Here is a 27,219-nt window from a genome sequence, read left to right as displayed (position 1 = left end):
TTGTTCTGGAAAGAAACAGCAGCAAAAACAAGACATCAACACAAAAGTCTCATATGAGCAAATTTATATAAGAAGAAACAGGAGAATAAAGTCACTGTTAACCAGGAACAAACATTTCTCGTGTTCCTCAGTTTTCAGACTAAACTTCTCTCCGTCCACGATGTCCACACTGAATCTGAACACACCTTTCTCTCCACTCAGGCTTTTTACTGACACTCCAGACGAGATCAACGTCACAGGGCGAGGAGCATAAACGGAAAGAAACACTTGTCCTGCTCAACAGTAACTTTCCATGCATTAACTTACTTCATGCACAGTTTCCTTTTTCTTTGCAGCACAGACTCAGTTAGAAACTTCTTCATTTGAATAAAGCTGCAAGGAACCAAAGAGACACAAAGACTGACACAGGCGCCGACAAAACGTCACAAATCTTTACTTTCAATCACTCAAACTATTAGAACAGAACAGATGGACTGATCACTGAATCTCCCGGGGGCCCTGAACCTGTCACAGAGACACACAGTGACACTAATAAACCACGAAGAGACACAAACGAAGCAAAAAGACAATAAACAGAAATAAACTGTAATGAACCTTCAGCTGGTTTTCTCAGCTCGTCTCTGGATGATTATCAAAGTTATGTTTTAATAAAATAAAACTGAGATTCTGACAGAAACTGTGAGCAGCAGGTTTATGAACATGACAGAGTTTCTGCAGGTTCACCACGTTACACTGAAACCTTTCAAAGATCCTTCCAGCACCACACAGAAAACATGATCAGAACATCATGAACAAAGCACAGTTATTACTGTCTCACATTTTCCAGCACATAACAATGATCCCTAATGATATAATTAATTTAATTAATGCAACCTGGACCTCTATAAGCAGCATAAAATAGATGGATTCAACCAATTAAAAATTATTAATTTATTTCAGGTTTTGCCAAAACCAACACTTGCTCATTGTGAGACGATGAGCGGCAGCAGTGGCGGTGGGGGCTGAGCAGCCTCCTGAGTTCACAGCCACCGTGGCAACAAACACACTTCAGTTCAGAGGGAACGTCTCACAACAGGAAAAACGCTTTCTGCGTAGTTTTACTACTTTTAGCTGAGATATGAAACGTTTCATTTATGGTTTACTGTTACTGGTTTTACACTTGGAGCTTTCTAACACTTCAAATTTAATCTCACGTCCATCTCTGTTGTCCCTCCTTCAGGTTGGACACTGCGCTGTCTCAGCTGCTGACCATGGTCTCACCGGACTGTCTGAAAATAATCCTTCATTTTTCCTGCAGGCTGTGGTCTGTGGTGCTGTTGAACTGATTCGTGTTGACCTGACAGATGTTCTCCTCACTCTATCAGTGAGGGCAGGTGAAGTAACAGAAACCCCAGATGAGAAGTTTCACTGAACCAGAGGTTTGTAACTGAAAACTGGTCAAATGTGAATGGTTTGATCTTGTTTCGATGTGGTGATGTTTTTTTTAAATCAATTTACAGTGTCAGTCACTTAAACTTCCTGTTTTGTGTCTGTTTAATAAAACCTTTTTGATTTTCCTCTAACTATTTTTGAACAGATTCTTTCTCATTATATTTACTCGTATTATAATCAGGCTGCTCTTTACTGTCTTAGTTCCCCTTCAGGACCTCCTCGATCTGTGCCCCTGGTTTTAGTTAAACATGTTGGTGAGCACACGTGAACTTTTTTCTAGCTGACACTGAGGTGGGATGTTTGGTTTTGTTTGACCTCTGACCTCTGCTGTAAACTCTCAGCCGTCTCAGCTCGTCTTCAGTTAAGTTTTTTGTTCACTGTGCAACACGTGTGACTTCACTTCTGTCCGTCTGCTTTGTTGTCTTTCTTCAACTTCCTGCAGCGTGTCCTCCCTCACACAGGCAGATGTCAGACCTGTCTCTCTCTCTCTCTCTCTCTCTCCTTCTCTGTTTATTACTCTCTCTCTCCCTCTCTCATTTCGTCCCAGCTGCAGTACAAATCCTGGCTTTCCTTCACAGCTCTATTAGCCTGCTCTGCTCTACACAACTGCTGCACGCTCTGAGACACGCTGAGACACAGACTCTCTCTCTCTCTCTCTCACACACACATTTACAGTATCATCACACAGCGTCACACACACTCACACACACACACACACACCTCTCCTGGAGCTCCTGCAGAACCAGAGGAGGAGAAAAGAGGGAGGAAGAATTTGGCCTTGAGTCCTGCAGCTGCCTTCAAACTGCTGGTAACGTAGAGTTAATGTCTGTTTGTCTGTCCTCAGCTCCTCCCCACTGTCTCACTGTCTCACTGTCCCACTGTCCCACTGTCTTTCGTGATTTGTGAACAGCTGTTTCAGTTGCTGCAGAATGTTTTGATAGATTTCCTTCACAGGTCCAAAAGAAGAGAAAAAGATCTTGCACTCATGATTTACAGACAGAACCGAACAAGGACTCGATCAGTTAGATGTGGTCCAGACCTGAACCAGAATGGAGCAAAAAAACACCACATTTTTTAACTTTGAAAATACATGTAGACGCCTGTGCACTTCCTGGTTTTGATGCAGCGCTCCTCAGATTTCTCCTCAGCTCGCTGCTGATGTTGTGTTTCAGAACATTAACTATGAGCTCAGAGAACTTCGGAGATTCAGAGAGCGCTGGAACTACGTCAGGATTTGTTTGTGCACAGAGTGATGTTAGAATCCAGTTTTCACTAACCTTGTCTTTTTTTGTCTTGGTTTCACTGGTATCAAGTCATTTGTTGGTTTTCATCAATAATAAAAACAGAAGGTTCCCTGGATTAAAAAAAAAAACACAAAAAACCCTAGAACAGAAAATAATGAGCTCATTCAACAATACCACTTCCACATGTCTTTGACAGTGTGTATCTTAGAAAAGCAGAGCTGCACTTCGGCTGTTTTCTTTTTATGAAAGAATATAAAGAGACTGTTGAGTCACAGCTGTGCTGAGCTCCACACAAGAGACTCACAACTGCGTCTTTAAGACTTGACCCGACTTAAACTGCCTCCTGCTGAGACACAGAGCTGATCTGAGACCTGACGTGAGAATGTCAGACGAGTGTGTTTAGTTTGTTTGGTTTTTGGTTGAGGAACACTGACCAGTTCTTTCCCTCAGAGGAGCAGAAGCACAGGTCTGCTGGTTGGTGGCTGTGCTCGTGGATGCGAGTCTTTGTCTTTGGGGTGGTGTTGGGGAACCATTAGACTCTAGTTCTGTTATTTCCACTGTTCTCTGCTCACTTTAGGGAAGAGTTCCTGCAGCTAACGGGCAGGAGGTGATAAAGAAGGCTGTGGATTGTGATTGGTTGAGCAGATTTCATGTCACTTCTTAGCTGAGGCAGAACAGAGTCTCTTCTCCCTGAGATCCAATCACACAAACCACACACCTCATTAACAGACAACATGAACGCACCATGACACCAACTCACAATTAACGACTACAACAAAAGCAACAACACTGAGCTGCGTTTTACTACCACTGCACCTGTACGGAGCAGGACAACCGATGCTTTAAGAGAGAAGAAGAGTGAGGAGCAGCTGCTGGATGAACCTCAGGTCCAGGCTGGTGTTTGAGGATTAATCAGAGCAACAACACGCAGCGAAGCAGAGCACGGAAAATGAGAAACATGGAACAAGATGATAGAAAAATAAACCTCACCCTGCCGCTGCAAACTGATGTAATTATCAGTGTAGATACTAAACTGATTCATAATATGGACGTAAAAGCTCAGAAACTTGTTCCACCAGTTTTTAGGGGACGTGACAGAAACTGTATGAGATGTTACAGATGTTTCACAGACACCAGAGAAACAGAAGCTGAACTGAACGTGGTCGTCTGCGACCACGAACAGCTCCTGAACACTGAGGCTGAGCGTTGATGAAGAACAGAATCTGAAGTGTCAAAGTTTTATTCTGTAAAACAAGTTTAAAGGACGTCTGAAGAAAAGAGTCAAAACCTGAAGCAAATGTTGCTCAGTCCAAAGTCAAACTGTTTTTCATTCAGTTGATTCAGAAGAAGAAAAAGAGTGAGGAGAAGTTCATCCAAAATGTTTTCTCCTGACCTGCTGGGATTCGTAGGTTTAAAACTTCAGCAACACGTGTTAATGATAATTAATTGTTAATTAATTAATAAGTCAGTCAGTAGAAAATAAATTCTAAGCTGTTTTAACGATTTGTTACTTTATCAAGCAGAAATGTCAGGTCTCCTCTGGTAGCAGCTTCCACTGTGAGGATCTGCTGCTTCTCTGTTTCATATTGTAAACTTGATTTGGTTTTAAACTGTTTGACTTTTGTTGAGTTTGTGGTGGGAGAACAACTATTGGACATTTTTACAGCAATATTAGAGCATTTTAAACACAGCTGCTCCGAGTCAAACTTCAGTCAGGATGAATTTGTAGAAGTGAAATGTTTGAAGGTTTTTTTACTGGAAAGTAAAACAAAGACGTCTCAGAAAAGTCACACTCGATACAATCTGCTGATCAATCTACTCACAGTGGTGTTAGAAATAAAAAGTGAAACTATTTCCTCAAGTCCAGTAATTAAGTGAAATACTGGAGTAAGAAAACAGAGCAGCAGCAGCAGCAGCAGCAGCAGCAGGACACAGTCTGGGCTTCATTAACCTCAACTCCAGGTTATTTTTATCCTCTGCTGTTCCTGCTGGACGTCTCTCCGTCTGAGCCTGCTCATCCAGAAACTGAACTGCTGAATATTTTCCATTTCCCCTCCCTCCCTCCTGTTTTCTTTCCTGTCTCAGCACACATAGATCTATCTCTCTCTCTCTCTCTCTCTCTGTCTTCTGATCAGCACTGAAATCTGGTTTCCAATTGGTCGGTGCTGAGTTGAAGAGGGAGGCTCTCAGAGCTGCAGACTGGACGTCTCATCCCAGAGAAATGTGAATGATTAAAACAGAGTGTGGCTGGATGTCATGGATAAGGGAGACCCAGCTACCATGACGTCTAATGAGCGCTGTGCTCTGGAAAAACTTCATGGGAGCTGTAGTTTTTTTTTAAATGTTAACAAATCAGTTACTGGTTTTAAGTTTAATTAGGTTAATTAGGTTAAGTGCTGCAGTGGACAGTCGTTCATCTTAAACCCCATTTACACTTTTCCCATTTCATCATACCTGGAAAACATCCAGGTTTAAAACACTTGTGTGACTATTGTGCGACTCTCAGTGACGACACAAACTTACAACTCAGCTGTTTCTGAGATACACTTTACCCTTTCACTATAAAAGTAAACTAATAAGTGTCTCTTATATAGTTAATAGTGAATAAGGGAGGCTTTTGATGCCAAATACTGTGCAAAAGTTTTAGGCACTTTCAATATTTAAATCTGTATCCATCACACGGCACCATCAGTGAGGCGTCTGATTGGTCCCAGGTTCATCGTGCAGCAGGACAATGAGCCAAACATCCAGCCAGAGTCATACAGAACTAATTTAGAGACAAGAAGAACATGGAGTCCTGCAGCAGATGATCTGGACCCACAGAGTCCTGATCTCAACATCATGGAGTCAGTCTGGGATCACATGAAGAGACAGAGACACTGAGACAGAATAAGCCCACAGAAGAACTGTGGCAGGTTCTGCAAGATACAGGGAGAACCAACCTGCAGAACTGAGAGCAGGTGTACTGAGGAGAACTGGTGCTGTTTTAAAGACAAAGGAGGGTCACAGCAAAAATCTGATTCAGGTTTTCTGTTTACTGGACTTTGTATGAAGTTAATTGATAATCATGGCATTATTTTTTAAACCTTTCCCACTTGTAGTGGTTAAAACTTTTGCACAGTGCTGTAGCATTGATGTGTCTCCAGATCTCAAATATAACTCCAGTCCATCTTTGGCTACATGCAAATCAGCTTCAACTCTCCTTCAGTCCAGAGGGTGGTGGTAATGCACCTGAAGCTGCCAGAAGAAGACAGTCATCCCTGTTGACACTGTCTTCTGCAGTGTGCTTTGACACTGCTGAGTATGGTCGTGTCAATAAAGTCTCATTGAATTTGAATAATAATAATCTACTTCAACATGTACTTCTGTCAGGCAGCTCAGTTACAACACCCAACACCAACTCATGGACCAATCACTCACTCATGCTGCTGCTTCACTGTTCTGTTCTATACTGTAAATGATCAGAGTTGTTTTTGTTGGATTCAGGTTTTTTTGAGCTAATTTAAAATGTAAACAGAAGTGATTCTAAGTAGGTTTCTACACCTCAGATGATTCTAACAGTATGAAAACGAGTCATATCCTCTGAATGGTTGTTGTTTGGGTCAGTGTTAATGTTAGGACTGGAGCCAGAGCTGGATTCCAGTGACTTTTAATTAAAGGCCAATATCAGCTCCATGAACTGATCTGAGTTATTACAGTTATTACAGTTAGATGTGGATTATTTCTTGTCCCCAGAATCGGGACCTGACACAGGATCCAGGATTAGTTTCAACTGTGCTCAGAGAGTGAAAGCTGAGCTTCAGTCTTTCTGTGTGGATATTTCTGGAGTGCAACTTTTACTCTGACTGTAATAGAGAGGCCACGTGTGGAGACGGACCCTCCTGCTGTGTACAGTATGTTGGAATAATAATATCAATTAATTAACTGAAACATTACAATGTAAACCATTATAGACAACATTATAATAATGAAGTTTCTCAAACCAGAGATAAAAATAAATAGATAAAATAACACAAAGAAAAGAAACCACAAAAATCAGCACGACAGCAACAGTTACATGAGATGAGACATATATATTTGATCAACATGACAAAACTGCATGAACTGATGTTTTTGGCCACTTGAGGGCAGGAGAACAAGTTGCAAACACACCTCATCCTGTTATCACCTTGTAAAGTAGCCGGGGCTGATATTTCCACGTCCAGCACACACAGAGCAACAGGAGCATCTCACTGTTGTCACCTGATCAGTCTCAGTCCAGTGTTCACTCCTGGTTTGGTCGACACCAACTGCTGAAACAAATCTGTGGCTCTAGGTGGTCGAGGTTCCACTATGTTCACTAAGAAAAGCTATTATTTAACGTCACCAACAATTCCCATCATGCACTGGGGCACACCTACAGCACATTTATTACTGTTATTGAGGTTGATACAGAGAATTGGTTCAGTCTGCTTCATTCAGAGGGCGAATCAGACAGAAACTATCAGGTGTGTGAAGGTGTGTGTTAGTGTCAGATCTCTGCTTTAATAATGACAGGACTGCTGTCTATAGACTAGTCATTAGAGACACACACACACACACACACACACACACACACACACACACACACACACACACACACACACACACACACACACACAGGGGGAACCAGCCATTAGGACCCCAGCAGACAGGTATATGAGGACCAGCAGCAGCACTCACAGCTCTTTTTGTTGGAGAAGCTGCTGCAGGTAAAAACCTCTTTGTCTGTTATCCTGCGGATGGAGAAAGATGGTGGATCTGAGTGTTTGGTTCCAGTTGTTTTAGCTGCTGGTTTCTACAGGAAATGTTCGATGAGGGTAGAGAGATGGGGAATGACATGAAACAAAGGTTTCTGGTTGGACTCAAAGCTTGGATGTTGTGGTTCATCATCAGTGCCTTAGACTCCAAAGCGATGAGGCGCCCAGTGTTTCTGAATTTTGGTTTCTGACCAGAGCAACTGGGAGACTGAACTGTTTTCTATTTTCCCATCACATTAACCTGCTGGACTCCTGCTGAGGAACCAGTGAAGTCTAGGTTTGGGTACCGAACCCTGTTCTTCTTGGATACAGATTGAAATGTTTTTTGTCAAAAACTGTACAACTGCTTGTGTTTATGTTTAGACTATATTTAATATTTAAGAGGCTTCTTTTGTTGTAGAAAAAAGACGCTGAAAAAAGTAGAGCTTTGGTGTCAGTAACAACAGGTAACAACAACTTCTTTCGAAACCCAGCCATTGTGAAGGCCTCAGTGTTGGTCGAGGAACCTGAATCTGGTCTGTGCTGCTCTGCAGGGATGAGGTGGTGGCTGGTGGTGGCCAGTCTGTGGCTGCTGGTGGTCCTAATCATCCCAGACACCCAGGCCTGGAACAGACCTCACAACCAGGATGGTGAGACACGCCGCGGGAAGAGGAAGAGGCACGGACAGGGTAAGACTCAACTAAAACTCTCTCTAAACTCTCTCTGAAAAAAGGTGGTAAATCCTCTTGTTATCTATTATCGGGTCCAGGGTGTTTAGCCGAGGTTGTACAATGGATGGAAGCACGGTGAAAACAGCAAGCCTACCTCCATCAAGCGAAGAAAGTTTACCCTTCAATAATTTTATAGCTATCTGATCTGATTTATATGTTGTATGTTCTTCACTGAGCAGCTGTAGAGACAGAATGAAACAGAAATGTAAAAGGAGACTAGTCTCAGCAGCAGTGAACATTGGAGTGATTTGTTGACCAACAACAGATAGATACAGTGACTATCTCATAAGTCCTGAACTCATAGTTGAGTTGCCAGGTCTGAGCTCTGTCCTAACAGGTTATATTTCTCTGATGATGCTAATTCAATTCATAGTCTTGAATGAGAAAAATTGAGAAAAAAAACACCTGGTCCACCTATTACATTTGTCCCACAGGGGAGTATCTCAGGCCCCCTGGTGTTTTTATTATATGCGAATACTTGTAATTTGTTTGTGCTCAGAATGTAGTATGCTAATGATTTTGTATAAGAAAGGGAATCTCAAGTGAGAACTTCAGTAAAAACAAGAAGTGGCTCTATCTCTTCATTTGCCTGGAACAGAATTGATTTATTTTAGCTCAGAGCCTGGTACAGACAAGCTCAGCTCAGATCTGAGACAAATCAGATAAAAACACACTGTATCTGAAAACTGATGATCGGACGGTCCCTAAAATCAAGTGGACCTGGATACTGATATCTGTCAGTCCTAATAAGTTTTTGGATAGATGTAGATGAATATTGATATGACCACGTGTTGCAGGTCCTGGTCGGGCCAGAGCAGGGCGGTCTAGATCTCTAAAGATCAGACTGGTCCCTGGTCCCAAAGTTCCAGTTCAGACCGGCAAAAACCAAGGAAACACTTTGTTCCTGGATTCCTACAAGAACCGTCCAGAACAGCACTCCAGCTACAACGTCATCCCAGGTCAGTGAGACCAGTAACAAACCCTTAACCCAGGTCAGTGAGACCAGTAACTACTAACAGATGTTGTGATCAGGCTTTTAGTTGACCTCATGGTTTCTTAAACATAATATTAACTGTTAACTACTAATATGAAAAGGTACTTCATCACATTTTATGTTGAACTATGTGACAGCGTCCTCGTCTCTGTGAATGATCCTAGAGCAGCTCAAATTATCTGATGATTTATACACATCCTAAATCTGACAGCCTGGAGAGGGTCACAGTTTCCTTTGTCATTAATACATCTATACTTATGATGGTAATGAGTCCCATTACGTTCAATCTATTACATTTTCCAAAAGTCCATAGTTTACCTGTCCTCAATTCGTTTTGTCCAACCATCTGTCAGAATCCAAAAATTCAACTTTAGGTGAAATAGAGAAAAGAAGCAAGTCGTCATATTGGAAAAGTTGTAACCAGCAAACATAACTGTTTATCAAAGCTGATTGATTCGTCAATGATAGTTCCAGCTCTGCTCCAACTGCCTTTACTCTGTGTATATACGAAATCCAAAGATAAACATCAAAAAGCCTGTTTTAATTTAAAGTGTATTTTTAAACTTTCATGTAGATTTAAATGCTGTGCAGAAAATTTCACCAGTTTTCATAAACAAGTAAAGTTAATTTGTCTCAGTGTTTGTATGTTTCAACCAACATGGAAATAGGCAGAGTGAGTGTGTCTTTGATTTCAGAACTTGAAAGTGGGAAAATGGGACATTACATACAAGTTTTATAGTAAATAAAATCTTAGTACAGTAAAATACAAACAGAATAGAACATTTTAATCAGACTGGGTGTGTGTGAGTGCAGAAAGAACAGTTGAGCTGAGAGGCTTTGTCCTGTTCTCATTACAGCTCAGTAATTTAATGACAAATCATCACATTCCTACGTGAACAGAAGGAAAAACCATCTGTGGGAAAAGAGCTCGTCAGTTCTGAAAAGCCCCACACAGAGCTGAGGACATAGACTCAAACAAGAACCTCAAAGCCACGTGAAGACCGTTCAGTTTACAACAATGAAGCCAGAGTTATGTAATTAGCGGTGGCAGTCTGATGCTGGGAGATGTAGAGGAAATTTTTTTTCTTTAACCATTCGTTTCTCTTTTCTCTGATGTTTGAAATATGAGATAAATCTGCTTTGTGTTCAGAGTAGCAGACACAAACTGAGTGTAATGTAACAACAACCACACAGACCAGAGTCCAGTTTACAGAAACACAAAGTTACAGATGTTGGACCAAGACACTTTTACTGAAAAGTCTGATGTTAGAAATAAATATTTGTCAAATGCCTTTCCAGTCACCATGGAAACCAATCAACTTTAGAAGTGTTACAGGAAACTTCAGTGTGGAAAGTTTGTTCTCGAACCTTATAGCAACACTAGCTCTACAAAATGATCTTATCTTAAGGTCAGCCTTATAGCTTTTTTCCAGAGCTTTCAACCTTATATCAGTTTGCTCAGCTGTCAAAGAGCTGATTCATTTAAGTGTCCTCACATGAATTGTGCCTCGTAATAACACAATAATTTTGTTCGAGGTTTCCATTATCTTGGGTTATCTTAATATTTTTGAAGAGGGTCATAAAATAACTGACAATAACTCTTCTGTCACTTTAGTACATTGTTGCCCCTCACTTACAACATCATATACTGGAAATATCAATGTTCATCATGATTCACTGCATCTTCTTTGAAAACAATTAAATGTCTTGTTTTGTCTGAATAAGAGTCCAAAGCCCAAAGACAGTTTACAGCGATATAAAAGAGAGAAATGGAAACTGATAGAAGCTGGAAACTGCAACGGAAATGTTGGTGTTTTCATTCATTTATAATGGAAACTATTTGTCAATCAACAAGTCAAATAGCTTCACAGCTACATGAAAATATACACTGATCACCTTTGGACGATGGTGCCAAAGCAGAGTCTGATGGTTGATGCATTATTTTATATAAAACCCTGCAATTTACTCGACAAAGAAAAGCAAGAGCTCTGAGAGCAAGACAATATTTTACAGAGAAAAGAAAAGCTCTAAAGTATGTGTGCTCCAGTAGAGATGACAGGGTGACAGTCTCGCTGCTCGCAGTAAGGAGGACAGAGGTAATAGAGAGACCGTATTTAAGAGAAAGAACCTGAGCCTCTTAACTACCTGTGTTCCTATAGACTTGACAAAGAGCATACCATTAGAAAGGATAGATGACAGACAGGGCAGACCTGAACTAGACACAAAGAGCCCCTTCCTGCTGTATCATAGTGGTTTAAGGTCCTTCTAACTGACTCACTGCCAGTCCCATCCCAGGTCTGATGTTGAAAGGTGAAGTTAATGCAGAGGGAGGAGTGGAAATGCTACAAATCACTGCTTTGTCTGGTTTTGATGGTAAAGTACAAGCTTTAGATTTGACTAGACGTACACAGCAATTACTGCAGCAGGTCCTGCTGCTGCTGAGCAGGATGATAACAGCTGATGTGCTGGTCTGAAGCTGAGAGCCACAGGTTGCTGGTTTGAATTTTGTTTGTCCTGGACTGAATCACTGCCCACATCTCCAGTTTGTTCAGTGACTCAAACAGGTCTGATGTTGTGCTCCTCGACAGCAGTTTCTTTGTTGGGAAAACCAGTCAAACAAAGCCTTGTAGGCAGAAAGGGACATCATCTTCTGCCGTACGCAATGTTGTAAATCCACATCGAGCAATAACAGGTTTTGATGCAAAATCCCATTATTCAATTGCTTATGCTTCATTCGACACTTCAGAGCTGCCAGAACAATATGTTGGCACGGTGGATGTGTAACTTGCTTTTAAGTGATTAAGGCAAAATACTAATACTGCTAAGATAAACACCATGTCAGAGTGAGTCATAAATTGAAAAAGAATGATTCAGTCCAATAATCAGGCAACATAAACATCAGACTCTTCTTTACTGCTGGTTCCAAAATTGGTACCTCTGATTTACAGTGAACTGCCTGTTTTCCTAAACCAAAATGTTAGTCAGGGGCGTGTGGAGCTGAATAGTTAAAACATATGTCATACGACCACAATGTCCCCAGTTTGATTGCAGTCAGGGACCTTTGTTGCATGTCTTGCTGTTCTCTTCATCTCTTACCCCCCTCACAACAACAACAACAAAAAAATAATAATAAAAAAATGAAAAAGACAGCCAGAAATGATTAGCTCTTTGTTTGGCCAGTTGCCAGTTGTCAACAGTCCGTGGGTAATTGTGGTAATTGTCTAGTAATTATGGAAAGATTCTGGTTATTTTGCTGTCCACAGTCAGCTGGATGTGCACAGTAAACAGGGCTGTAAACAATGGCCGACCATCATTATAGCTGAAACAGAAGACACCGAACTAATATCTTTGCAGCATTTGACGGTTGTTTCCTCGTAAAAGACACAGCTACATAGGGAAAGGCTTCAGGCTGACCGAAGACTTTTAAACATACAAATAAAACAAACTCATTCAAAAACAGCACTGAAACTAGCTTATAAAGTGTCCACTTTAATTATGAAGACACAAGGCTCACAGGAACAGTGTTGGAGATGTGAATGAAAGAAGCAGCGCATTTGGTTCTTTGCCTCATTCACTGCCGTTTAACACACTGCCGCTCACAACTGGTCAAGTCTGTCATGTGACTTTGTTCTTTTTTTTTTACTGAAGCCAAAATGATACTTTCAGCATCTGCACATTCACACTGCAGAAAAACTTACATTTTGCCATGTGCCTATGTTGGTGAGGATTGTGTGTAAACGTCTTGCAAAATCAAAGCATAACATAAATAAAACCACATCTGTATCAACTGTCCATGTCTATCTGGGAGCATGAGAAAGTTTTAAAAGAGTTATTCTCTTTTACATTTCAGATTTCTGAAATGAAGACTTGAGAACTGGTGACTAACATAATTTATCAAATGACTTTCACTTCCTCCACAGTAACTGAGTGAATTAACAAGAGTGTGAACTATAATGAACTGCTGAACTGTGATGTGTCTGTATTGTTTCAGGTAAGCAGGGCCAGTGTGTGTACCAGGGTCTGACCATGTTCGACCAGGCCGTCTGGTCTCCAAAGCCCTGTGTGACTTGTCTGTGTACCGGAGGACGAGTGGTTTGTGACGAGATCACCTGTCCCACAATTCAGTGCCACTTTCCCTTCACCCCTGCTGGGGAGTGCTGCCCCGTCTGCATGGAGCCAGGTAGAAACACAACATGTGGCAACGCCATGCTGCGACATCCAGTGGCAACAGAGATGGGAAACGTTTCTGACAATCGGAACCAATGTTTCAAGGGTTTCATTCATTCAGCACTTTACATCATAAAACATAAACTTAAAGTTTTACAGGAAATGTTTAAAACTGGTGTTCATTACACTGACAGCCTTCAGTTTAATGTGATGAATGTATTTGATTGTTGTTGCAGAGGAGACAAACAATCTTTACATTCTCTCCAGTAACCATGTGTTAGGAGTCAGAGTTAGTAAATGAAATTATTTTTGGAGTTCAACTCTTCATTATATAATCTCCTGAAATCAAACAGTTTCCATCTCTGAGGCCTCAGCATGTTGCTTTCTGTTTCCATCATGGCTTTAAAAAATGTGGTTAGCACATTTTGGGTGAGTCAACACACATGTTGTGAAAGTTTTTACATGTCTGTATGTTGGGAGATACCACATGTTGTTTCCAACATGTCCAGGGTTGGTTTCACCTTACTGTCACTGCAATCTCATCAAAATGAAAACTGGAGGAACTGTATGTATAGACAAGTTGGCAGAAAACATATTATGGTACAGACGTACCTTCAAACAATCATTTTACTGCTTTCAAGAAAAATGCTTTATTCCTGAATACTGAAAATGTCCACACAGATCACAGTGTGGCAACGAGGTGAAGTACAAGCCTCTGTCAAAAAACCCTGTTGAACTGACAGTAACCAAGTCACTGCTCACAGTCGCTGTGTGCATGTGTGGAGGTGAAGCAGGAGAAAACCCTCTCACAGTCATTCTGTCTGTGACTTATCACTGTATGTATGAGCTGTAACCATAGAAACATGTACGTACGTATCTGTACACATACACTGTGTATAAACTATGCTGCCGTATGCGTAACATAGTTTACTTCCAATTTAGTCAACTTCACCTTGTCATCATAAAATAAATAAAATAAAACAAACATCAGCTGACTGTGGTCACACAGGTACAGTTCAGTGGGATTTGGTCCAGACTGGTCTACAGCAGCAGGCTGCTCTGTAGCTACAACAAGCTGGTCTTGTACCTGTCTGTCTGTCTGTCTACAACACTAACACAGCCGTGTCTGTCTGTCCACCTCCTGTCTGTGTATCTGTCCTCATCTACTGTCATCTTCATCCTGTATCATTCTCTTTTAGTTTTCTTTTTTCTACTTTTCCTCCTCCTTCTTCTTGCTTCCTCTTCTGTCTGTCTCTCCTCTCCTCTCTCTTTGCCCTTTCTTCCTTCTTACCTTCTATACCATCACCTTTTTCTTTCCTCTCGACCAACTCCTGCCTCCCACCAACTCCCGCCATCTAACTGGCTGCCCCACACAACCCAAAACCCTCCCTAGACCCTGACCTCAGCCTTGACCTTTCTGGTGACTCCCCAGTTCCCAGTGACCCCAGCGAGCCTGAGACACCGCTGACCCAGGAGGAGATCCAGCGAATCCTCTGGCGAGAGGAAGAGGAGCACCGCGAAGAGGAGGAGCGCCTGAGGAAGAAAGATGAGGCGAGGAAGAAGAAACGGAAACAGAGGAAGGAGCAGGCGGAGAGGCAGAGAAAGCTCGTGGAGGAGAGGAGGAGGGAGGAGGAAGAGGCCCTAAGGCTGCAGGTGGAAAAAGAGGAGGAGGAGTGGAGGAGGCAGATGGAGGAGATGAGGAGGCAGGAGGAGGAGAGGAGAAGACAGGAGGAGGAAGACAGGAGGCAAAAGGAGGCAGCAGAGAAAGAAGCAAGGGAGAAGGAAAGGAAGCTAGAGGAGGAAAGGAGGAGGCAGGAGGAGATACTGAGGGAAGAACTACTAGCTCTGGTGGAGGAGGAGGAAGAGGAACGGCAGGAGGAGGAAGAGGAGGAGGTGTGGCTGAGAGGAGACGTGTTTCAAATGCCCCCAAAAGAACCTGAAGAACCTGAGGAACCAGACCTCCTCCCTGCTCCAATCCCAAGACCTCCTGCTGTGACGGAGGACGAGCTGAGGGAAGTGGAGCCAGAGGAGTTCGAGGAGGAAGGGGAGGAGAGGGAGGTAGAGGTGGTAGTGAACAGAGGAGGCCTCCCTCCAGGCTGCGACATCTCTGATGTCACTTTGACATGTGAGAACGCCAAACTCAACCACTTCCCTCCTCTATCCATCCCTGAGCTCAAATCTCTCAGTCTGGAGGGTAAGTCAACACCACGACAAGACGAGGAGCTGAAACACACGACAACTAAAAGAGGAGTCTTTACAACTTTTACACAACTCTGCAGTGTTAACTGAAGCCAAACCCAGTATTAAATGTTACACTTTACAGACTTATACTTTATTATTATGGATCTGAATTGATTGAAGGTTCAAGTGATTCAGACTCCACAAACTGATCTGATCCAACCAGCTAATCGTTTCACCAGAGAACCTTCACCACGCTGTTGGTCTGTTGGACAGCAAAAACACACAGTGCACTTATATTTATAGAGTGATATTACAGAGTTATGCTCCTTTTACCTCACAAATGATCTTTGGCTGAGTGAAGACAAAGCAGAGAGGACATTAAGCAGACAACAGCCAGTTTTAACCATGCAGCATTAAAGGTAATGGTTTACAGCTGACAAAACCTGCTGCTGCTGATAGTCATTTAAAATTAAAGTGGCTGTTATTACCAGATAAAAATGAAAAGCTAACTCATGATTTTTTTTCAAAAAAAAGGAACAACAAAATATTCAGTGTGAGATTATCAGACTAGCCTGGACTGCAGCGTCACGGATCTTGAACCAGAATACAAAAATGGGATCCCTAATGTAACACGATTCCTGGCAAATGATAAAACTCAAGTAAATTAAGAAACACAATCACCAATTTCAAAACACATATAACACACAAATCCTACAGAAATCCTGCTAAGTTTTCTGCTCTCAATGTTAACTAACTGAAAATGTTCTGACCTGCAGGAAACAACATCAGCCGCATCCCAGCAGAAGCCTTCAATGGCATTCCCAACCTGGAGTGGATCAACCTGAAGAAAAACAAACTCACCTCTGCCGGCATTGATGCTAAAGCCTTCAAAGTAAGACATGCTGAGACACTAAACCAATGCAGCCCTTCAAAATAAAAGCCAATTTTTTTTGGTTTAGGGTTAGGATCTAACTGTCTCCCTGTCACTCATTAGGGTTTCTCTTGAGGCTTCAAGAAATGATGATGATGATATAAGTGACAGCTGCCTCCAATAACTAAAGTGTGAAGGCATACATGTAAAACAGGCATATAGCATATAAAGCAAAGCAGTCAACCAGAAAGAAAAGACATTTCTGTGATATCATGGTGCAAATGATCTCAAAGACCTGTAGGTCTCAAACAGATCAACAAGACAAACGACAAAATCTACATAACTCAGTAGTTGTTTTATGAACGTTCAAGGTCTTTAATGTGACCTGGAAGTGAATTTTATAAAAAAACTAAAAAAAACATAAGAGCAGCTATTTATTCTATTTATTTATTTCTAAAATGGGCATCATCTAAAAGCTGCAGAAATATAAACAGGCAGAGGAGAAAGATGGACAGAGATTTCTAGAGTTAACATTTATGGTATGAAAGAGGGCAGTCAGTCCTGCAAACATCACCATCGAACATCTCCCAGTATCACCAGCACCTACAGTGTGTGTATGTATCAGGGTCTGAAGATGCTGAGACGTCTGTACTTGGATGGGAACCTTCTAGATGCCGTGCCCTCTGACCTCCCGCCCACCCTGCAGGAGCTAAAGATCAGTGAGAACAGACTGAGAGGGATTGACGAAAACAGCTTCCAAGGTACTGATACAGCATCCCATAATGCACCTCTATACTCACATCAGCTTTAATGTCACTCTGCCAGCCATCAGTCAGGTTTACACTCAACAACTACTCGTCTGAAAATGACACGATACAACCACCTAGATTGTTTATAGACTCAACAACGTTGGCCTTCTGAACCGTGAAAGTACCATTCACTCTGACAAACTGATGATGGCGTCTTTGTCCAGGAAACTCTGAACTCACTGAGATAATGTTAACTGGCTACAGCTGACTCTTACAGCTTCACATCATGAATAATGTAACCGAATTAGCCTAATTATAATCATGCTGATTTGAAAATTCCCCTTGTTGAAAATGCATTTTCAATTTAAATAATTAGGTCTTCTACATGTGATCAGTTTAGTCTCTGATCAATGCTTTGCATTAATGAGCGGTTGTGCATTACTTTTTGATAATGTCTAATGTTTCATTGTAATGTTATAAATGTATTTTATAGAGTACATAGTGAAATTAGAATAAGCTTTCTTGTTTTGTAGAGTAACTGTAACTTTATCCATTGTAGTGCGTCAGATGTTTCTTTGCTACATTGATTCAAAGACAAATTTCCAGTTGAGGTAAAGTGACATTAATATATTTTTAATCTTTAAGATCTGAGCAGCCTGGTGATTCTGGAGCTGGAAGGAAATCTGCTGAGTGAGGGGAATGTAGATCCTCTGGCCTTCGCTCCGCTCATCCAGCTCTCCTACCTCAGACTGGGCAGAAACCACTTCCGCACCATACCACAGGGCCTTCCCACTTCACTGCTGGTATGAAGTAATATCTCTTTACATAACTATCTCTGCTCATTCTTCACACTGGGATACCTCACATAGGCAGACTTTTGACTACCTTTATAAAAGTCCAAGTCACAGTCCTCTCTGCTGAGTTAAAGCTTTGGCCCACCACACTCTGCTGTTCTGATGTGATGGTGCCACCAGAACAACTGACCTTAGTGAAATAGTCAAGTGGTTCATTTATATAAAGGACCCACTCTGAACTCCCCCAAAATCCCTAAAAATATTCACAATCAATTCCAGATGGACAAATAACAATAGAAAATACAAATCAATTAATCTATAAACCCACCACCAACATACTGATTTAAATTAAATCTCAGTCACATTATCAGAGGCCTTCTAAGGAACTGGCGACATTCTGAATTTAGGTTTGCTGATGCATCAGTATTTTCTTTTTGGCTCTGATGTTAAAGGCTACTCCACTTAGTAAACTCTGCTTCTACCTGTGGGAAACCAGTCCACCAAATGTGTAATTATGGCCTCTGCTTAACCACAAACTCTGCAGAACACCAGCAACATGCTACTGCTGTAAATCCAGCTTAAATCCAGCTTCATGTTATGACTTTGGGGAGTTTTTTGTACATGCTCACTTCAAATCTAAACCCCATACCTTTTCTTGTCATTACTTTTGAAGGTTGTTGTCTACCTTTAAACATTTGTTCTTTGCTAATTAGCTCTGGGACCCCAGGACTTATCAAACACTTGTATAGCCAAGGGTAATTACGATCACGATTGAAGGAACCACACACACAGTATGTCTGGTGGTCGTTAGCCTTCCAGTTTCGAATTGTGAATTCAGTTTTGGGGTGAATTATGCATTTATAACCTGAAATAGTCCCAACAAACCACAGACTTGTCTGCCAAGATCTCAGTAAACACAGCACTCAGTAAACACAACTGTTTAATGACAAACTCATAACACTCCTACTGTTGCTTTTATATTGGTTTCATAAAAAAAACAAAAAAAAAACAAAATGGGTGATATTATACAAGCCTACTGAAAGTTCCAGTAGTTGTCCATGAGTTTGCATCTATCAAAACACTTTGCTTTCTGACCTGGATGATGACAACATTTGTTTTTTTTTCTGTCTTCAGGAGCTGTACTTGGAGAACAATCTGATTGAGGAAATCTCAGAGACAGTTTTCAATCAGACCAGAAGTCTGAACGTAGTTTCTCTGAGACACAACAAGCTGGATGAGACCAGGATCGCACCAATGGCCTGGATCAACCACAGGTCCGACAAAAAGAGACATGTCACTATCACCCATGATCCCTCAGGGTATCAGGAATTTACTAGTGTAAAATTCGGCTGGCACCAATACAGATACTGTATTTTTCATTTCATTACAATACCATCATGTGCCGCTTACATCAGTGCAGTTTACCTGTTCAATATGCACCTGTCTTGATGGCTGAGAGTGAGGGTAAAGAACATTTGCTTTGGCACTACATTAACAGAACCACCGGGGAAGGTATCAGTTTTTTCAATCAGCTGTCATCCATGACAGTTATATTCTCTTTCACTTCCATTTACTCACAAATCCTCTCCTCATCTTCCTCCTCCTCTACAGAAATCTGGAGTCCATCGACCTTTCACATAATGACCTTTACCTGGTTCCATCCTACCTGCCCAGATCTCTGGTCCATCTAGTGCTGGTGGGAAACAACATAGAGAGGATACCTGGTAGGTGGAAAGTGTTGATGATACCTTGCAGACAGGACAGTTCTAACTGTTGGTGGATTGGCACTAACACGATACCTGGAGGATTTCCTCAACAACTTTTAGGCTCTATACTAAATACTATGTTATTAGAGAAATGAAAAGCACTCTAAATGGATTGTGTATGTGATTCAAACCTCTTTTTTTGGATATTAATCAAACAAATGGTTACTTCATGGAAGATCTGCTATGACGGCATCTGTACATCAAGACAGGATACATGACACTAGATCTACTACAAACCCAGAAATACAGAGAAGCACAATCAATACTTAAAAAAAAGACAGCAATAAAGAATGTTAAAGTATGTCCAGGCTCTCGGTAGAGTTTGGAGGGGGGAGGCCACAGAGGGGAGCTTGAGTCAGCAGTCAGAACGATAACAGTGGCTGTGGTAGGGCAAATAAAAAAAACTGCCAACTTAATTTTTTGTGCTTGGATGCTGTTTTGAGAAACCAGCTGGCTTATGCCAACCTCAGCAGGACCTGGATTTTCTTCTGCCTTTGTATCACATTATCACATATATGTGAAAGAAAATTAACAATATCAGCTCCACCTTTGTTCTATGTGCCACAGATCATTACTTCATTTGCTTTTGAAAAAGACCATTACACAGTTTCCTTCATCTCCATCTGCGCAGGTTACGTCTTTGCCCACATGGACCCTGGTTTAGAGTACCTCTACCTGTCCTACAACAAAATTGATGGCGAGGGAATTGAACCTGAGTCATTCTTCGGCTCGTATCACTCCATGGTGGAGCTGTGTCTGGATCACAACCAGCTGGTCTCTGTGCCATCTGGCATCAATGAGATGACCAACTTACACTTTCTCAGACTCAACAATAACAGGATCAGGTATGAAGCCACTGTCCATAAATATCCGTCTATTAGAGTTTTAGGATTTCCTGTGATTTTGATGTGACTACTTCCTGAGAATACATAACTCTTTTCCCAGGATTTTGGGAATTTTTCACCATAATTGAAGTTTTAATTTAAAATTATAAAATAACATTATTCTAATTTTATTATCTTACTCTTTCACACTCCTTTGATTATGTGGTAATATTTTGTAACATTACAATAATTCCTCTTCAAAGCACACTTCTTACGAACTGTCAAAATCTATTGATCCTGTTTTTCATCATATCCTCTTACCTGTACCTGTTTTAAAGGATGTGAGTGGTTATATGGGAGTTTAGAGGACTTTCAACAAGTAGACATCAAGTGCAGATGATCCCCAATTGTTACTTAACGTCCAACAATAGCTCTATCTCTGAAACCACAGAAACAATTTGCCTGAATGGCTGCAGTTGATGGGTTTTTGCTAGGGTGCCACGTGGATGGAAGCCTAAAGATCTGATTAAGACACTTTATTGGACCGGCTGCACAATCTCCATTGACAGATTTGTTTTCTTTAACATTTTGTCTAAACAGTATTTTTCCACTGAACTGGGACGAGTGATTGGAAGAAGCAGCTACAACTGAACAGTTAATGACATTTCACTGTTGAACTTTATCCACAACAGTTGAGTTAAAGTTTTAAGGAGATCTTGGAGAAGGCATCTTTGTTTTAATACATACAACAGTTTTCAGTATGTACACGCAGGCAAGCACGTGCTACAAATTCAAGGTTCCTCTCTGGAAATACAAAGATCTCAGTTATAAGCGTTTGTCATCAGTCCATCCATTTTCCAACTTGCATATCCTGTTCAGGGTCACAGGGACTGAAATCCATCCCAGCATACAGGCAGCCACAGGGTATATATGATTCTATAACTATAAATTATAGAATTTATCAAAGCTTGGAGCATATTTTCAGAGTATTGTCCATTATTTCTCTCAGTTATGATAACATTGTACTTGACAGGTATCTAAGGATTGAGTCTGTTCTATGCTATATAGATTATAAACACTCTAATTTGTGATTTGAGGCTATATAAACGATGGTTTGCCCTGACCAATTAAATTCCTGAGATTTGGGAACAAACCATGTTTCCAAATGTCAGCTATTTAACTTGGTGAGTGTCTGTTATCTCAACTAATAGAAATGATGAACAAAATTATAGAGATAAGACCCAAACTGCAGTTAGCAGGAATTATTATTTAACATGACTTTACTCCAGCAGTGAGAACTAGTGGTATGTTTGATTTATTTACAGCATGAAACTACAAACTACAGACATAAAACCCGGGTTTTAAAAACAAATGGACTAAAAATAAAGTAGCAAAAACCAGTAAATCCAGGTGACTAAAGAGCTCCGGGAAAAAATGTAAAGTCAATACAATCCTTTAACAGCAACAATTAAAAATCCCATGACAGCCCAGAGCCTGAGCAGACGATTGAGTCACTCATCACAGCTGGCCAGGCAATATTAAAGCTGAAAGTTCACTGGATGGAGAGTCGTCTTGACAACAAGAAACAAAACAAGTTGGTTCACGTCTCCACCTGGGAGTCACACTGAATCACCTCATTACTCACTCACAGGTCCATGCACAGCACACACAACAAGTCCAGGTTGTGCAATGATTTTATATAAAAGTTACAATTTTAACTCTGTACCAAGGTCTGACTCCACTGCCAGCATGGCTGACACCGTAATCAGCCTCCGAGCAAATACTGTTGATCATTTTAACATATGTGATACTTTACAAGCAAAAACAATTAATATCAAATAATGTCAAGGAATTAAAACTTAAATGGCAATGGTATTAAAATCAGACACAGCCACCCACTGTGGTGTTGCAAGATGTGGGGTAATGTGAATTATTTTACTGTATTAGTAAAAATCCTTGTTGCAGCATTTTGAATTAACTGTAATTTTATTTTTCGTAAGGAGCCTGGTAAAAAAAGAATCTGCAGTAATCTAAGCCACTTGTTATAAGCATGCATCAGCATCAGCGTGATATTAAATTAGACAAGGTCTCACTTTGGCAATGCAATGAAGAAGAAGAGGATTCTTTTGTGACCTTGATAAAAAAAAAAAAAATAAGTCAGAGTCTAAAATCCTCAATCTATAACTTTAAACTTATTTAGTTTAAATATTTGTTACACATCCAAATACATAAAATATAATAATGTAAAAATAAGTGAGACATGTAGAAAGAACTGTGGTCAGAGAGTGAATAGGGACAAAGATATACAGTTGTTCAACATCCTGATGCTGTGTCTTCCAGGAGTATCCCTGATGAAGGCATCTGTGAGCCCAACCACAGTGGAGACTCCACTCTGGTGGCACTGAGGCTGGAAAACAACTACCTCGACCCCCAGAAGATCTCACCAACAGCCTTCTCCTGTGTACGTTCTTCCTCAAGTGTGGTCTTAAAGCCCCAGAAAACCAAATGACCGCAGTCCAGACAAAAACAAAAACTAAAGGACACTTGTTTGTACCCCAAGAAACACAGGGGTCAGTATTTTGGTCTTTAATGTGCAAGAAGAAATCAAACATAAGATAAATTTCCCTTCACTAGCTTCCCATGATGCTGAATGTTATGAAATAACACTCAGAGGAATAAGAAATTATTCTCACATTATAGTCTGACGTACAGGCTGAACATGGAAGATCTGCATTTTAACAGTCAGTACAGATGTGATTTTCTTCATGGCAATGCACTGTCCTGTCATATTCTTGGACCGAACACTTACGTAGTGAGAGTTCAGGCTATTTAACATGGGGTTGTGTGAGGTAGGACAGGCAGCAGGAGCACCTGCACATTAGCAGAGTGATGTGCTGCTGTGGACGAGGTCGGCAGAAAAAACATGTTTTAGACACTTTTAAAAGACGCCAAATGAAACAATCGGATATCTGTTGAAATGTTTGCTCATTTAAAATATTTTCAGTGCTTTATCTTCCTGTCAAAACAGCACTTTCCTTTGGCACAACATTTTCTCAACCACTGAATTACCATATTCCCAAGCACACACTGTATTACGCTACAGCTGCAGATCAGTTGAGTAAATCAGAAAAAGTTCAACTTCACTTTGTTTGGATGGGTAGATAACACGCTGGAGAAATTCTAAGTGAAGTGTACATTTCAACAGATACTAGACAGCAGCACATCAGTCTGATAGTGTGGCGGTGCTCCTTGCTGCCTCTTCTAACTGGTGGCATGCTGATCCGATCTACCGCAGGTAACACACAAGACTCTACAGGACTACCTCACACAACCCCACTTCAAATACCCCAAACTATCACTTTAAGGTCTGGAAAGTAGTTTTGCGCCGTCACCTGGCCCACCTTAAACGAATGAAGGTGACAGAACATGTTCAGACTTCAAAATCAAAGACATCTGTCTCCTTTGGTAAATGTTAAACTCTCTAAAATGGAAAGAATTCCTACACCATACACAGTAAAATGAAAATGCTAATAAAGAAATGGAAAGAATTCTATGAAGTAAGACCACAAGCCCAACACATTATTTTTAACAACCTCAGCACCTTCATGTTCCATTTCTCAGCTCAGTTTCTTCCAGTGCCGTCTTTCATATAAGCTCTGACATGGAAAAGGAGTGTGAGTGGTAAAATCACATGTGATACATCCTTTATGCTCTTTGTGTTAAAGATTAAGAGCAGGTTAGAGGATGAAGTTAAAGTGAGCATTGCTGGAGAGCTAAAATGTAATGACATGTCTGCTTCTTGCACATTGTTCACATGTTGAAGGCACAACTACAAAATAATATGATCAGGCCATATTGTGCTTTTATTACATTCCCCACAGTAACTGTTTCACCTCAGTTTGTTATAGAGTGACGGTGGCCCACGTACATTCTAATAAGTGGAGCAATATCCAGTTAACCTTTATTTCACCTTGTCTCTTCAATTAATAGGAGACTATTCTGTGCAGTTGCTGTGTTTATATGATTTCATTCACTGCTCAAGGTTTGCTCTTGAGTTTCATGGGGATGAGTATATCCATGTGGACTATGTGGTCTAAAGAAACACAATTATTGGGAGACCACTCAAACAAATGCTTTTGACCTTGTGTTCTCTCCAGAACTCAGAGAAGAGTTGAGATGTGGGAGGAAGCACTGGTTCCTGAGGTCTTTTTCCCCACTGTAAATTTCCACTTGAGAGTTTTCTCTTAATGATCTCATCAGTGTTCTTTACCACAGACACACAAGAGTCTCCTGAATAATTTCACCATACAATAGGTCTATGTTTATGCTTCAACTATCAACCTGTGTAACTAAACTGCAATGTATCAATAAGTAAACAACAGCTTTGACAGCGAATAAAAGAAGGCTTCAGCACCTCGGGAGCGTAAATCCTTTATGTATGAGTGGGTAAGATGTGGATTAAATGCTCTTAGAGTCCTGAGAGATTGTATCATTGCTTGTAATAATAGCACTGACTGGATGTGCAGAGTGCCAAACAATTTAAAATTTAGGTTTGAGAAATGTTGTTTTATTACAAATACCAGAAATGTTTGAATAATATGCCCTTCACTTTGCTCTTGGCCGACCACCATGTCTACAACGTCGTATTTGACGTATTAACGATCATATAGCTCAGTTTTAAACAATGTTATTTTTCTCAATAAACTTCACTATGTTCCTGATTGTGAGTAGAGACCTACTCCCACCCTCATGTGAATAAAAACACTTCAAAATGAACAATCACATGTTCTGGTCACTACATTACTAAGCTAAAAGGAATATGATGACAATAACAGCATTGCTACTCTGGGAGCTGCTGTCAATGAGCACAATACCAGACCTGTGTGAATTGCTGAAAAAAAAATCAGGCTGGTGATTCAGAGGTCTGGAACCAGGCGACTTCAGACTCATGCGCCCATCTGGAACTGTAGAACACCTGAAGGTTTTTTAGGATTAGAAACATGTTGACACTGAATGCAAATATTCAACCTGTGAGGTGCATGAGTCACGTATCCAAACAAGAAGTTTATATTCCACTGGATTCCCTGATGCTGCTCACTGTTAGCACATCCAGCACGTTGAGAAGTACTTCCATTTACTTTCATGTTATCAAATTTACACCCCAGGCCTCTGGGAGGACCAAACCATGGAGCCATAATGACTATTAAAGAATGAGTCACGATAAAATGCCATGATCTTTGCATCACGTCTTCTACCCTCATGCAGTACACATTTAGAGAGAGCTGTAATTATCAGGGCAGGGATAGCCAACTTTATCATAATATTTTCCTCTGAAAGCCTGAGGTTTAGGATCATTTACTTCAGTAGCAGACAGATCGAAAGGACGATTGGAACAGAAAAGCTTGAATGTGAAGAGGACAAAAACCGCAGATCCTTCTTCAGTAAGACAAATTGGAAATATTAGATAATTATACGTAGACAAAAATAAATCTGAAAGTAGAAATGCAATAAAAACAACAATTGGTAATGTTTGGTCAGTTTCTAGATGCTGGCAGTCATCCTGTCATTGAACTTCAGCTGGAAAACTTTCTTCAAATGAGCTGAAGCTTAGAGATCAAAGGTTTTCCTGTCGAAAAGAGAGAATTCTTCTCTTCTGCCAAAATGGGCAGCTGCTGTGTCCATCAGTCTCACAAATCAGACACATGAAGGAACAATCTAATACTCATTAGTCACATGATCTTGTTAATGTTCCCCCGGATGGAGACATATAGTTGGTTGGTAAGGCTGGACCTCGACCTCCATTCAGCTCCATAAGAGCATGAATACCAAAAGGACAGTTCTGTTATATTAAAACATATTTCTTTATTTTTGTAGTTCTTGTACAGGAGATGATTTACATCATATGAGAGCAGATAAAATAACATAACCTACAGATAAACATACCCAGTAACGAGAAGATATTACTTCATTACTTTGGTCACAAGCCAAACAAAAAAACCTCTAAACCTTTATTGTTCAAAATTTACTGCTGTCCTAACTTTATTTTTATCATTAGCTGCTACCTACCTACTAACGGAAGTTTTTTTTATTTAGGGTTTTATTTTACGAGTCTGTAATTTTGTAATATTTTTAGTTAGTTTACAGCATTTAAACATTTAAACTTAAATAAATGCATTCTTTACTCTTCATATATTTTTTCCACTTTTGCTTGTGTGTAGACAAATTTTACATTTTTGCAGGTTCAGCTGAGCTGCTCTGCACAGACTAAAAGACTTTCTAGGCTGCAAAAACAATTCACTCTAATTTATTCAATCAATGCTGCATTCTTACGTTTAATAGATTATGACAGAGCTTTCTTTATAATGACTTTATAATGATGGAGTCTTTTAAGCCCCTATGGTGTCCTTTTCTTAATGGGCGAGATGTGTTGGGTTAAATCAGCCTCAGTTTAGCAGTTATTGTGCTTATGCTTGTTTAAAGTAAATTACCAGGGCCAAGGAGCCTCTAAAATTCCTGCATTACATGGACTCATTGTGATGTCTAAGAATGGTGACACTGGTCTGTTAGCAGTCTGGCTGGGTAACACTCCCAGCAGCAGGTAACTGACTGGTTGCAGGGTCACAGCTCTATTAAAATATTTCCTGGCAACAAAACGTTCCTGTGGCACTAAAGCAAAAACAGCGCTGAGGCAACTCCTTGGCATCATTGCC

At 40.7% G+C, this 27,219-nt stretch overlaps 2 protein-coding genes across 6 annotated transcripts in view; one reads left to right on the top strand and one right to left on the bottom strand.

Moving 5' to 3' along the window:
- cenpp (centromere protein P) overlaps window positions 1–27,219 on the bottom strand; it is an 89,897-nt gene that overhangs the window by 2,911 nt on the left and 59,767 nt on the right. The gene's annotated exons all lie outside the window — the stretch shown is intronic.
- Window positions 1,937–25,230, top strand: ecm2 (extracellular matrix protein 2, female organ and adipocyte specific). Of its 4 annotated transcripts, none has more exons than XM_071494861.1 (12): window positions 1,937–2,239; window positions 7,987–8,121; window positions 8,961–9,122; window positions 13,149–13,337; window positions 14,757–15,518; window positions 16,282–16,397; window positions 17,002–17,137; window positions 17,771–17,928; window positions 19,054–19,193; window positions 19,531–19,643; window positions 20,317–20,530; window positions 22,850–25,230. In XM_071494861.1, the coding sequence occupies exons 2-12, from the start codon at window positions 7,989–7,991 to the stop codon at window positions 23,016–23,018; spliced, it is 2,292 nt and encodes a 763-aa protein (XP_071350962.1). In that variant the 5' UTR covers window positions 1,937–2,239; window positions 7,987–7,988; the 3' UTR covers window positions 23,019–25,230. The 4 variants fall into 4 exon arrangements, with proteins under 4 accessions (XP_071350962.1, XP_071350964.1, XP_071350963.1 ...); XM_071494860.1 differs by having other exon boundaries at window positions 1,938–2,239; window positions 14,718–15,518; XM_071494863.1 differs by lacking the exon at window positions 13,149–13,337.

The sequence above is a fragment of the Trachinotus anak genome, unplaced genomic scaffold, assembly GCF_046630095.1.
Source record: "Trachinotus anak isolate AG129_WGS33_773 ecotype Australia unplaced genomic scaffold, CSIRO_AGI_Tana_v1 ptg000013l, whole genome shotgun sequence".
NCBI classification, from domain to species: Eukaryota; Metazoa; Chordata; class Actinopteri; order Carangiformes; family Carangidae; genus Trachinotus; species Trachinotus anak.
Note: the sequence above shows the minus strand (reverse complement) of the source record. Positions and strands in the feature narration are given on the sequence as shown.

What these genes read in the sequence shown, in the direction of transcription:
- ecm2 (XM_071494860.1), top strand. Translation starts at nt 7,989, where the DNA reads ATGAGGTGGTGGCTGGTGGTGGCCAGTCTGTGGCTGCTGGTGGTCCTA. An exon ending in GCCTTCCCACTTCACTGCTG is followed by an intron (nt 17,929 to 19,053) that starts GTATGAAGTAAT and finishes TTCTGTCTTCAG; the next exon opens with GAGCTGTACTTGGAGAACAA. An exon ending in ATGGCCTGGATCAACCACAG is followed by an intron (nt 19,194 to 19,530) that starts GTCCGACAAAAA and finishes CCTCCTCTACAG; the next exon opens with AAATCTGGAGTCCATCGACC.